The 13,875-nt window shown below is 31.4% G+C and overlaps 3 protein-coding genes across 3 annotated transcripts; 1 reads left to right on the forward strand and 2 right to left on the reverse strand.

Annotated features, from left to right (window-relative positions):
* Positions 1-3,060: 3,060 nt before the first annotated feature.
* Positions 3,061-5,262, forward strand: LOC105645094 (Pentatricopeptide repeat (PPR) superfamily protein). Its single transcript, XM_012230606.4, has one exon. The coding sequence runs from the start codon at positions 3,326-3,328 to the stop codon at positions 5,237-5,239; it is 1,914 nt and encodes a 637-aa protein (XP_012085996.1). The 5' UTR covers positions 3,061-3,325; the 3' UTR covers positions 5,240-5,262.
* A 228-nt stretch (positions 5,263-5,490) lies between these two features.
* Positions 5,491-6,000, reverse strand: LOC105645105 (polyubiquitin). The gene has a single exon (XM_012230618.1). It carries the CDS (start codon positions 5,998-6,000, stop codon positions 5,491-5,493), a length of 510 nt encoding a protein of 169 aa, XP_012086008.1.
* A 586-nt stretch (positions 6,001-6,586) lies between these two features.
* Positions 6,587-12,019, reverse strand: NRPE5 (Eukaryotic rpb5 RNA polymerase subunit family protein). The gene is made up of 4 exons (XM_012230605.4): positions 11,588-12,019; positions 9,839-10,015; positions 7,286-7,399; positions 6,587-6,967 (listed from the first exon to the last, which is right to left on the reverse strand). Exons 1-4 carry the CDS (start codon positions 11,885-11,887, stop codon positions 6,842-6,844), a joined length of 717 nt encoding a protein of 238 aa, XP_012085995.1. The 5' UTR covers positions 11,888-12,019; the 3' UTR covers positions 6,587-6,841.
* Positions 12,020-13,875: the final 1,856 nt, after the last annotated feature.

The raw sequence follows: 13,875 nt of genomic DNA on the forward strand, positions 1-13,875 counted from the left end.
CCAAATGTTTCATGGATGAACTAGAACTTGTAATTGTAACTACATTATTTATTACAGAATTAAAATGTATGAAGGTATTTTAGCAACTAGATTATTATTTTCACAAGTATTTAACTTAATTGTTTAAGAAAAAAATAAATAAATAAGTAAAAAATTGCTTAAGAAAATGAAGAATGGCAAGTATTTAAAATTTTATTCATTACATAGATTAAAAAAAAAGTAGCATTAAGAACACTCACTGTTTGTCTTCATAAGCTATAAAGCTTATTATAAGACTTATTAATAACACCAACATTGACTAAAAAAAGAAAAATAAGCTTATTTTTCTGTTATTTAAAAAAAAAAAAAAGAAATAGCTAATGCTATGTTTATCTTCCATGCTGAGAGGGATAAGGAATAGCCATATCTTCTTCTTTCACTTTTTTCACATCTTCTTTAACGTTTTCTTTCAAATCCATTTTCAGCTCCAGTTTGATCACAGAACTCTCAGAAATATTATAATGAGAGAGATTATAAAAATCTCTCATTTCTACGTCGTTATGATATAGACTTATGTCAGGACCCAGAAAGCCCCATTTTCTTCCAATTTTATTCTTCAAGTGCGACACAAGATAACCTCGTCTTACTCTTATAACACCTTCTTCGTTGTACCTAGATTTCACTCGCACATTGAATTTTGGTTCTGGTTGAGGTTGAGAAGACTCTCCTGTTTTCCTAATAAGATCAAACTCAACATATGCTCCTTCTGTCAGATTATAAGATTCAAGTGTACGATCATTTTTCAATTCTTCGCCATTATAAAAAAGAGATTGTGTTTCAACTTCCCATTCCACGAGATCTTCTACACTTTTCTTCACTTGAAGAATAGAATCAGATGGCGAGAAGAAAAAATCAAGTTTCATATCCTCATTTTGAATGTTCACAGTCAACTTGTCTGCCATTGCAATAACAAAGGAGGAAAATGAGAAAATGTTGTTCTTTCAAGTATGTGAGTTATGAGTAAATTGAAGAGGATATGTTAATTAAATATTGGAGACTCACGTTAATTGGAATTTGGAAATCTAACTGTCATGAAATGTATATTATGTGCTATTGACTCGACATGTAGTTTTTTCATGCATTTGGAATTTTGGATATGATTTGCATTTAACAATATTTTTCTAAAAAAAAAAAAAAAAAAAACAATATTGTTAAACTTGGGCCTAACGGTATCTGAGAATTAAAAAACGACAATCACACATGTTAAATTTGATTTTGGTTAAATTGAGAGTTAGAGACTGATGATCACACATATTAAACGTGCGTTGAATTTGATTTATTTTTATTGAAATTAAGTTTTTAAACTTTTTATTTATTGATATTGAGCACCTTAATTTTTGTTTTGGTTAAAGTTAAAACCTTATTTTTTAACTAAGATATTCATGTGCCGCGTTATTATTATTTTTATTTGTTATTATTAATGATTTTGATTTGCTATTTACACTTAGCGAGTGTATTGGATTAAGATTGTGTTAGATTTTACAATAATTATTGAGTCATATTCCATTAGAATTCTACACAGAGTATTATGGAATTTGTGAGACTTTTTTATATAAATTTTTATTGACTTTGATGGTATTACAATGATTTTTATGTATCAAATTAAAAATAATTTTAGGACCTAATTGAATAAATTAAAAGGTTTTTGAGTTTAACTGAAAAACTAAAAAACAATGAAGGACCAAAAAATACGTCATCTTGCAAAAACTTATTTTCTTTTTCATTAAACCCTTATCACTATGGATAGGGAAAAGCTTGTAATGGCCGGTGTCGCTGCTAGCCATCCTGTGCCTCATAACAGCCGCGGTGTAGATCACAGGCTTCTCGTCTCTTAATTAAACCGCGACAGATAGGGGTCAGCAAATGGTCACTTTGGTTCAAATCAAAACGAACCGATGTTAAAAAATACAAACTGAAAAATTTTTATCAACAAATCGAACCGAATTGAATTTGTCTTCTGAATCGAATCAAACTAGTCGGTTTGGTCAATTTGGTCGATTTTACCATTTCGATTTGGTTTTAAACCCAACCAATGGATTTTTATGAATTCGACTCGAACCAAATAATTAATTCAGTTCAAACCGAATAAACCGACAATTAAATCTTTCTTGATTTAGCTTATCGAACCAAATCAAAATGATTCGATTTGATTTTCGGTTCGGTTTGGTCAATAAGTTTGCACATATCTTACAACCGTCTCGTCGGAAAATCACAAGTTTAGATATATATTTTGTTTAATTTAAAATCAAAAATTAAAAAAATATATACGTAGCACCCAACAAAATTTTTAATCTAGAGGATGAATTTGTGAATGACTATTTTATTTAGGTCTAACACTCTAAAATAACAAAATCAATAATTTTATAAAATCCTTTAAAATCAGAAATTTTTTGAATATCATTCAATTTGCATAGATTTTTAAAAGTCATAATTGAATACTATTAAATTTTTAGAATTTTAAGAGTCTGGATTAAATACCACAAAATTTGAATAAAGTCTAAAACAATCTAAATTGAATACGATTAAAGTTTTAAAATGTAACAGAATCATAATCTAATATACTCCTTAATCCCATCAGTGTTTAATCGTTATTGTTAGAATATATTTTTTATCATTGATGATTTTAATTTGTTTTTCCTCAGTCAATTTAGAGTTTAATCTTCAGCAACATAAAAGTTGAAATTGAAAGCTGAATGCCAAGGTATTAAGCTGTAAAGGCTTAATATAAAACCTTGACACAGTTCTTTTAAAATTTTCTAAATATAAAATTAAAAATTTAAATGGTTAATTATAATTTATTATATAATTATTTTAGCACAACTTTAATTACTTAATTTAATTATTTTCACTCCAATGAAAATAAGAATCTGATATCCAATTAAAATTAATGAATTTAAAATAATCCAATAATTTTTAATTTTTTTAATTAGAAGTCTATTTTCTATTTATTCTAATAATGTATTGACATTATTAATTTATTTCTTTATTCGTTAAAAATTTTAAAATTTTTTTGAAATTTAATGTTTTTGACTTACAAAAATAAAAATCATCCGCCGCCTGATACCTTCTGAAACCAATCGAAAACCTTTCGAAAAATCAGACAAATTCTCGCCGGAATCAATTAGAACCAAACCAAAACGGAACTGAAACCGATATCTAGATAGTGAATTTCGGTTTTTAGTTTCCGACCTTGGCCAGGCCTAATTCATCGCCATTGTTACAGCCACTTGCATACTATTCAGAGGATCCCTCACTCGTTCCTCGATGGTAAAGAACGTTTTTTGAGATGCAATCATTGTTTAGACTACCAATTGCTTTCTCAAATTCAAGCAAAACCAAGAAACAATCCATAGTATGCAATTTCAAGTTTATTTTTTTCTTAGTAAACCAATCAACAGTAGCCCCCAAAATTTCATTGCCTGATAGCGATTTTAGCGCCAATTCCAATATCGCACGTTCCAATTGGCTTGTCACGAGACTGTGTAGAGAAGGTAAACTCAATGAAGCACGTCAAATGTTTGATAAATTGCGTGAGAGAGATGTGGTTACATGGACGGCTGTGATCACTGGATATATAAAATGCGGATTGATTGCAGAAGCTAGAAGATTGTTTAACAGAGCTGATGCTGTGAAAAATGTGGTTACTTGGACTGTTATGGTTAGTGGGTATCTGAGATTGGGTCAAATTTTGGAAGCCGAGAGTTTGTTTGAGGCAATGCCAGTGAAAAATGTTGTTTCTTGGAATACAATGCTAGATGGGTATGCTAAAAATGGTGAAGTACATAAGGTTCTTGAGATGTTTGATAAAATGACCGAAAGGAATATAGTTTCTTGGAACACTGTGATCACGGTGTTGGCACAATGTGGGAGAGTGGAGGAGGCAAGGAGATTGTTTGATGAAATGCCTAAAAGGGACGTGATTTCGTGGACAGCAATGGTTACGGGATTGGCAAGGAATGGTAGGATTGGTGAAGCTAGGAAGGTTTTTGAGAGAATGCCAGAGAGGAATGTGGTTTCATGGAATGCAATGATTACTGCGTATGCGAAGAATATGAGGTTAGATGAGGCTTTTGAGTTGTTTAAGAGCATGCCTGAGAGGGATTTGCCTTCATGGAATACAATGATCACAGGGTTTATTCAAAATGGAGAGATAAGAAGAGCAAGGGTTATATTTGATGAGATGTCTGAAAGGAATGTTGTAACTTGGACTACGATGATTACTGGGTATGTCCAAAATGGGGAAAGCGAAGCAGCACTGGAGATGTTTATGGAAATGGTAAGGGATGGTGGCGTAAAGCCTAACGAGGGAACTTTTGTGAATGTGTTGGGTGCTTGTAGCGACTTAGCTGGTCTTGGCGAGGGACAACAAGTTCATCAAATGATAAGTAAAAATGTTTATCAGGATATGGCATTTGTTATATCTGCACTTATTAATATGTACTCAAAATGTGGGGAATTGAGTACAGCAAAGAAGATGTTCGATGATGGAGTTACAAGCAAGAGAGATTTGGTTTCTTGGAATTGTATGATTGCAGCCTATGCGCACCATGGTTATGGAAGGGAAGCAATTGAATTGTTCAACGAAATGCAGGAGCGAGGGTTTAAACCCAATGATGTTAGCTATGTGGGTTTGCTCTCTGCTTGTAGTCATGCCGGTTTGGTGGAGGATGGATTATCATACTTTGATGAGCTTGCAAAAAACAATTTTATACAAGTAAGAGAAGATCACTACACTTGTTTAGTTGATATATGCGGTCGAGCAGGGAGACTCGAGGAGGCTTTCGATTTGATCAAGCAGCTAGGGATAAAATCAAAATCATCCATCTGGGGAGCTCTTCTTGCCAGTTGTAATGTCTATGGAAATCTGAAAATAGGAAAACTGGCTGCAAAAGAGCTCTTAAAGGAAGAACCAGAAAATGCAGGCGCTTATTTATTGTTGTCTAATATATATGCCTCTAGTGGGAAATGGAAAGAAGCTAAAAAAATGAGATCTACAATGAAGGATAAAGGATTGAAGAAGCAGCCTGGCTGCAGTTGGATTGAAGTTGGGAATAGAGCTCATGTGTTTTTAGCTCGCGACGAGTCGCATTGTCAATCTAATCTTATTTATTCTTTACTTCATGATCTTCATGCAAAAATGAAGTCTCGGTGTATGTCAAACAATGATTTCATAGTGGATGGGGAACTTTCAATAATGTAGTTTTACAAATTTTTAATGCTAAATTGATAGATAGCATGCTGTGCTGATACTATTGAAGGATTCATGTTGTAACAGACATGTCTTTATTATCAGTAATAATAAACTAAGGACAGCATAATATTAACTAAGCAACTAGAGATCGTTATTCTGAGGAAAAAAAAAAAGTTCAACTTTCACTTATCAGGTAATATAGCTAATTTTTTTTCTGTTATTTCTTTTAAAGAAATAGCTGTAGCTCCTTGGTATTGGTTTTATCTTCCATGCTGAGAGGGATAAGGAATAGCTATATCTTCTTCTTTCACATCCAATTTGATCACAGATCTCTCAGAAATATTATAGTAAGAGACTGTAAAATCATCTCCCATTAATACGTTGTCATGAGTTAGATCTATATTAGAACCGTCGTAGCCCCATTTTCTTTCAATTTTATTCTTCAAATATGACACAGGATAACTTGGTCTCATTCCCAGAAAACCTTCCTTGTGATGAGATTTAACTCGCACATAGAATTTTGGTTCAGGAGGCTCGCTTGGCCTAACAAGATCAAAATGAGCACGTCCTCCTTCTTTGAGATTGTAAGATTCGAGTGAGTGATCATTTTTCAACTCTTCACCGTTATAAAAAAGAGAGAGTGTTTCAGCTTTCCATTCCAAAAGATCTTCTACACGTTGCTTCACTTGAAGAATAGAATCAGATGGTGAGAAAGAAAGATCAAGTTTCATATCCTTGTTTTCAATTTTCACAGACACCTTGTTTGCCATTGCAGAAACAGAGGAAAATGAGAAAATGTTGTTCTTCAAGTATGTGAGTTATGAGTAAATTGTATAGGATATGTTAATTAAATATTGGAGACTCACGATTAATTTGAATTGGGGAAGCTAACTGTCATTAAATGTATATAATGTGCTATTGACTCGACATGTAGTTTTTTCATGCATTTGGAATTTTGGATACAATTAATGTTCTTTCTAAAAAAAAATTAACAATATTGTTAAACTTGTTACAATATTTTGGCTTATTGTCAGTATGCTATCTTCGACATTGATTTCTGCTATCATAGAATTACTTTTAACTTTCAGAGTAACTTTGGTACAAGGAAAAAATTAATTGTCTAAATTCATAAACTTATCAAAAATTTCCTGTTAACTTTTATTGAATTGAGAATCATTAGAGTACGATAATCATACACGTTATTGTTAGAAGTATAAGATGCTGACTCCACGGTTTAATGGTGCAATCACCAAAGTGAAATCTAGTGCCCTTCAGTTACTAAACCAAGCTATCTTAGGTTCATTCCTTGTAGATTTTATAAGTAATGTAATACAATATAATGCAGGGACAAAGATAGAACAATCAATAATAAACTTATTCCATTACATTAAAACACATTGACAAACACTCACTGCATTCACACTTCCCATCGCCTCGAAGCTTATTTATGAGCATTGTCAAGTACGGGTTGAAAGTAGGAATGCTCAAACTGGTACAACAGTCCACAGAATGAAATAAAAATGTTACTACTATCTGAAAATCACATACAGAAAAGATAATACAACAAAAATTATACAGCATTTGAAGAAAATGCAAAGGTATCCCCAGTCATCACCAGACACAGCGGTAAGTAACATGTGACTCGGTAATGTCGCCAGAGTACGTAACCTTCACAACCTGTCCCTTCTCGAGTCCATAATATCGTGCAATTGCATCTTTCTTTAAGAGTCGAGGAAGCTTTCATAAATAAAAGGGAAATAAAAACATAATTGAGATTTGATAGAAGAATTATGGAATAACATGAAAATTAAGGTTATGACTTAAAATGAAATAATGTCTAGACTATCCTCTACATTCACCATTTCCTTAGTTTCTAACCTCTACACATAAAAGCTGCATGTTGGAAACAAGGAAGAAGCAAAAAGGGGTGGGTAAGGGATAAAATGTATTTGTTATCCATCAGTATTTTTTATCCATCAATGTGTTCAACGTAGTGAAAGAATGTTAATTTCAACAGAAAAAATATGAACCCAAGAATTTTTTTTTTTTTCTAACCTGCTTTTCTTCAATGGAGTATTTCTTCAGAAGCTTTTGCTTTTCCCGTTCAGTCAGAACCTCATGCTTTGGTTTTAATACATGCTTTGTGATATTAACAAGCAAGTCAGTTATCTGACAACAAACCAAATCAGGGTAAGATATTGAGAGCGTGAAATGACACTTTCTTACTCTATATTTCAAATACAAATTTCAGAAGTATTAGGTAAACGAAAAGCTGCATAAGAAGTTCAACATGCTTTCTGCAATTTAAGCACTTCCAAGTCAATCTGGACATTCCATCACTCCACATTTCTAAAAGCAAAATATTTCAACTCGCATATGCTTGTAACAGTCAAACTATCACCATAATTGCATTTTCAACTACATAATTGATCAAGACTAATCATTTTCACTACTCAAAGCTCAGGAAAATAACACCAGAATAAGTGAATAATTGTTTAACTTCTAAATATACAAGGTACAACGCCATGGTTTTAAAACTTTCTCAACCTTGATGGAAATATTATTTGACACTTATGCAATATTTTCATTCAATATTCCAGATTGTTACAAACTCCTGTTAGGAATAATAGGACAAATACATAAAAGTTGAATGAGCTAATTAGTTCCTGAGCTGGCTTAGTCAGTTGATTAGCTTGTAACTGTCAAACCAGAACATAAAGCTTGTTAATTGCATCGAGATTCTCAATTGTAATGATATAACAGGATTCTCTTTCTCACTTTCTTCTCTCCTCTCTGAATTCTCTTCCCCTTCCCTTTTCTACTATTTTCCTGCAATTACTAACTAACCAAACACCTTCATTAAGCTTCTATGTTTAATACCTCAATAAGCAAAAAGTTCAACCCTGAACAACAAAATCCTAGGCAGCAACAAACAACCAACATAAATCAGAAATGGTCATCGACCATCAATTACATTGACTAGCCTATTTTAAATCCCTCAGGTTGCCACCAATGAAGTCTGTTCAGATGTCCCTTCTCAACTTTGATAGACCCTGTCCAAACCCAATCAAGCTTTTCCAATTGCCAACACTTGCATAACATGAAATCAAGTTCATGACCGCTGCAGTATAGAATGTCTATATCCCTAATGTAAAAATTAGGGTTGTAAGAACAAGTTGAAGTTGGAGTTAACAAAATGAAGAATATCTGAGGTCAGCACTTAGGTCTGTAATGCCACATATTTTGCCATGGGATTGGAGAAAACTCAATTCTAGACCCACTAAATCAAACTACTATCCGAAAATATGACTCATGCATGCTTATCAATTACATCATGCTGTTAAGTACCTTACGATAACTTGCCCCTATAAGCTATCTGCAAGGAGGAGAAGGATTAAGGTCTTAGCTACCATATAAAGTTTCCCATATAACCGATGAGAGATATTCGATTACAACACATATCTGAACACCACTGTAGTGCACCTGAGATCCATATGACACGATAAAGGGCAGAAAACCAAGAAGGTACTCAACATTTACAACTCTGCAATATCCCAATTCAATAATATCCAAATCCATGTTAAACTAGATTTTCATAATTTTTGTATAACATCAAGGAAATAAATGACAAATTGAATTCCCAAGCATATTTACTTTACAAAAGAAGGGCCATATCAAGTTAAAATCTGAGGCTTGCAACCAACACATTGCAGATAGCCAAGAGTAGCCTTCATAGAAAATTGTTAAAGAGTAGATAAAATTTCACAAAAACAAATATTCTCCCTGAATTAAAGTGTATGTAGATAGCGCGTAGGAAATAGAAGATTCATAGAGCCAATTCCAACTAGCTTGGGATTAAGGCTTAGTTGTTGTTGTTGTTGTATCTATAGTGCATAGGAAACTCAGTTAACAAATATTTCTGGTGAAAAAGCAGCTTTTGATTTTTAAAATGGAGAGTAATTAGCTGGTTTTCAAAATGGAAAATAATTTTTCTTTGACTTCCATAGACTCATAAAGGTATAAGAAATCTGTAAGAGAATCACATTGCTACACGCCTGTAGGTTTGTGAAGATATTCTCTATTTCAGTATATTGAATCAATGAAAAAAACCCAATAGTTATCCTCAGAATCATGGCTCTATACATAACTCTATATTAACTTTCCTTAACAATACCCAATAGTTCATATGATACTGGGTTACCACTTGCCAATAGTTACCAGCAGTCACCCTAAATTTATCACTTTTTATGCAATTTTCTCTCATATTCAACTACAAATAGGAAACATGAATTTCATAGACTCAAAACATTCTTACCCTATTGTCCATTAAAAGAAAATGAATTTCTTCCAATTTCCTCCAAATGTCAAGAAACAATTTCCAGTAAATTTTCAATGTTACAACTAGACACTAGACAGTGCAAAATAATATTTTATCTTTTTCAGGGAAATATTTCCACAAGCAAGTTATTTTCAATGAAATAAGCACATCTTTGGAATTCCATAGGGATATGAGTAGATAAAAACCTTTTTCTTTTCTTTTCTTTTTTTCCTTAAACAATAACACGTAGACATGGAAAACATGCAAAATGTAATTATCGGAAAGCATACCTGGAACATCTCAACCTTAAATTTAAAAAGATCCATAGCTTTCAGGGCTTGGTTTGTTATTTGGTTTTGCAAGATTAATATCAGACCAGTTAAAATATCTTTGTTAACAATCTGAGCAGCAATGACCCGTACTGAACTGACTTTTACCACGCCAGGTCCACAGAAAATGACCAGCATCTGCAGATTTAATTCAATTCTATCAAAATGATGCTTAAAGTACAAAATCAAGCAAAAGGATACTTCAGCTCACACTTATTAACAAAATCATAAAGGAGATGAACTACATAGAAATTCCGTTGCAGTGATACCTGTTATTGCTTCAGTAGTGATGTCTAAAATTTGAATTAAATTCTATTTAGATCAGCACAGCATAAGTATTTACTTAGTTGGACAGTATCAATCCTAAATGTGTACCAATACACAACTTGTAAGTTTATATGAAGCTAATAAAAAAGCAAGCTACCCAAAAGCAATAGTTAATCAATGATAATCGCATTGCTAGCACATAATAAGCGATTGCTGAAGAAGTCCCACTCAAATTTACCCAAGTCAGTATTAGAAGTTTAAGAAACAAAAAAGAGACATGTTCAAGAAAACCATTTGACAGCAAGAGGCAAATTTTTTGTTAAAAAAATACAAATACTAAAGATAAATATATAAGAGGAAAGGAAAAAAAAAAAAAAAATCTGTATAATATTATCAACAGGGGAGGGTTGACTATTATCTCTCTGGTGAATTTACCAAAGCTCTGCCAAGGAAATGGTTGTTGAGGTCTATGAAAGGAAAAGACTTATCTTTAAAGAATATACTATTATTGCTTAATATGGGTCGGAGGCATAGTGATTGAGCTAGTGAGGTAGTGAGAGTATTCTGGGTGTGGAAATTTAAGAGAAAGAATGGAATGGCTACTTTCCCTTACCATGTTTGGCATAAGAAATAGCAAGTACATCCATTTTTTGGCATGATATTCAGCGTGTCACTTTCTATCTAAGTGATTCACTAGTTCAACTTTATGTATTGGGTTGTAAAAAATATGCTTTACTGACTTCTTTCCTGAAATCTTCTTCTACTAGGTTTAGATTGCATGTGCCTTTTATGAGGAATGCCCTCATAGACATTGAAATCCTTTTTTAGAGCCATATCAGGGTAAGAATAGAGGAAAAGGACCAAAGATTTTCTACTGGAAGGCAACTAGGAAAACAAACACACGTTCCAAGATTGCTATTTTGATTGAGGGGAAATGCAATTATCTGTTTTGAAATAATATGGAGGGAAGATATCCTTTTAGTGAGTTAGAACCACTAAGCTTTGGTATGCAGACAGATTTTTAATAATTTTTTTTAAAGAGATTTTTTGAGAAAGTTTTGATGTTATAAATCTTGTTGATTCCATTTCCTATGAATGATTCCCTTCTGATTGCCCAAAAAAAAAACAAAAATCAGCCTTTTAGCAATATATAACAAGCACACGGAATAACTATTCACAATAATGGAAAAGTGAAAACTAAGGCAATAAAGTCCAATTCCAAGAGCCAATGCCTTAATCAAAACTCACGAAAATACGTTTAGCTTATCGATTATAAATTAGCTTAAGGGGAACTGAAAGCAAACGCATGCAGTAGCTCTGAGGGAAGAACACAAAAAAAAAGAACTCTTTTGATTTTCTTTGATATCCTCAGCATCCAAACAAGAACTTAAAAAATAAAAAATAAAAAACAAAAGGACAAGGAAAGCTCAAGAAATGCTATACCCTTTTATTGGGATTGGACTTGTGAATAGCAGAAATTTTGAGGCGATCGATATCTGGGTCTTGGCCATGAATAGCTCGAAATTCTTGAAGAGAGATGTTAATATCTACGCTGGGAATAGCATAACCTCTGTCTTTCAACATTTCAAGAACAGTTCTTCTTGAAAGATAGTATCTGCAACTCTCTGCGCTGCCTTCATCTCCATAGCTGCTTAAGCACCTCCCTAAAGCCCCCATGTCGAAGCTTCCATTTGTCTCAGCACCTCCATTACCATTCTCCACTGAGACTCCATTTTCTTCCATTTCGCTCTCTCAAAATCTTTTAGTTGAACTGTGGGTTTCTGTTAGTTTTGGCTTCTTGGAGTTGGGACTTGGGGAGTGCGTGTTTGTTCTTCTTCTTTTTTTCCAAGAAAAATAAAAGCTGCTTCCATATTCTTTGTTTTACCTTTCTTTTTTCTTTTTACAATAATTTGCTCTCCGTTTAGAGTGATTATTCTTCGTTACTACTAGAGATTAAATGTTTAATACAACAGAATATCTTGAACCGTATTGTTGCAATTTCACCGTATTTTGATCTTTCTACAAAATTATTCCCTAATATTCAGTTTTTATAGCATCTTTTAATTAATGATAGAATTGCAAATAAAACGTATTTCCATATTCTTAAGTATGGTACCTTATTATTGAATAAATAAAAATAACAACAGAAAATAAAATTTCAAATGTTAAATATTTGAAACATGAAATTAAAATAATTAAAATTTATTTATTTATTATTAAAGAAAAATAATTTAGCTATACTATCAATCCAAGAAATTATAAAATTTATGAATTTTTCTATCCTTAACATACAAATAATATAAAAATAAAGTATGTAAGTGTAAACAATTATATTTCATTTATTTAATTTATGTCATGCTTTAATTTTTTTTTTAAATAAGTACCTATTAAATTATTAATTAGCACATTTATTTCAATAATTAAAAATTCAGTCTGTGCAGCATTAATTGGATAGATTAAATAGAATTTTTTTGTTTTCAAATTTGTATCAGCATCACATAATGACCTAAAAATAGATATAAATATTTTTTATTTACAATTTTATCCTTAATTTCAATTGTATGTTATTGTTGTAAAATCTCGAAATTGAAATAAAATTGACAAGAATGCTGAAATATGACGAAATGTCAAAAACTCCTAAAATTTAGAATATTCTAATATATTACGTCAATATTCACGTAAAGTTTGTTTGATAAATTTATAAATTCATTTTTTTAATTATCTTTAAACAATTAATAATATGAGGACTTCAATTCAATATTAGGATTCAATATGACTTGTTTATAAATTATGTGTATCTATGTAATTTGAATATGGATATATTCCAATTAATTAGATTTTTGAAATATCATTGGCTTTCTCAAAAATTTGATTATTATTTGCATATATAAAATTGAGTTAAAACCTTAAAATATATTTATTATTCTTAATATTTTCAATTACTAAAACTTGACGTTGGTTCATAAAAGAGCTTCATAATTTTTAATCTCTTGTAGTCGGGCTTAATGGATTTTAATATAATTTATTATTTAAAATTATAATTATAAGCATACAATAATATATCTCTTATACATGGTATTTAAAAAAAAAAAAAAAAAAAAAAAGGAGCTTTACGATCATCTGTTTGCCTAGATATCCATGCCCGTCTGCTACTTGATGGTCCATATAACAACATTAATGCAAATATATATGGTGGCCAGATACCGACAGTCTCCCCCATTTATGATATAAAGATTTAAAAATACTAAAATATTAAAAATTTTAGTTGGTAGAATTATAAAAATCACTATAAAAATATTGTATAAAATACTAAAATTGGAACTTGGTAATAGAATTACAAAAACAATTAAATGAAACATTTTTAATAATTAAAAGAAAAAGTGTTATCTCATTTGGGTATAAAGGCAAAATTGAATCAATTGACTTTTGTACTAGAAATAGTCTCTAAATTTTGGTTTTAGAAATAAAAGTATTTCCTATAAGAAAAAAGAAAAAAAAAAAAAAAGGTAAAATGAAATAATTTTAAAAATTATCTATTACGATTGATTTGATTTATAAATGAGCTATAAATTAAATATAAACAAATTTAATATTCTCCGGAATTTGGTTTTACCTAAACGCCAGCCTCTTCCGAACGTTTTTGAGTGTAAGAAAAGAAATCCAATCTATGAATTTAAAATCTAATTTGAGAAAGAAAAAAAAAACACCATAAAACGGAAGAACAAACCTTT

This window comes from Jatropha curcas, chromosome 2 (genome assembly GCF_041381405.1).
Source record: "Jatropha curcas cultivar XTBG-Jc1 chromosome 2, XTBG_Jcur_1.0, whole genome shotgun sequence".
NCBI classification, from domain to species: Eukaryota; Viridiplantae; Streptophyta; class Magnoliopsida; order Malpighiales; family Euphorbiaceae; genus Jatropha; species Jatropha curcas.

Excerpts from the sequence above, each read along its gene's own strand:
- NRPE5 (XM_012230605.4), bottom strand. The coding sequence starts at position 11,887 with ATGGAAGAAAATGGAGTCTCAGTGGAGAATGGTAATGGAGGTGCTGAG. Across the intron at positions 10,016-11,587 it reads AGTCCAATCCCAATAAAAGG|ATGCTGGTCATTTTCTGTGG; the intron begins GTATAGCATTTC and ends TTAAATCTGCAG. Across the intron at positions 6,968-7,285 it reads ACTCCATTGAAGAAAAGCAG|CTTCCTCGACTCTTAAAGAA; the intron begins GTTAGAAAAAAA and ends TATTTATGAAAG.
- LOC105645094 (XM_012230606.4), top strand. The coding sequence starts at position 3,326 with ATGCAATCATTGTTTAGACTACCAATTGCTTTCTCAAATTCAAGCAAA.
- LOC105645105 (XM_012230618.1), bottom strand. The coding sequence starts at position 6,000 with ATGGCAAACAAGGTGTCTGTGAAAATTGAAAACAAGGATATGAAACTT.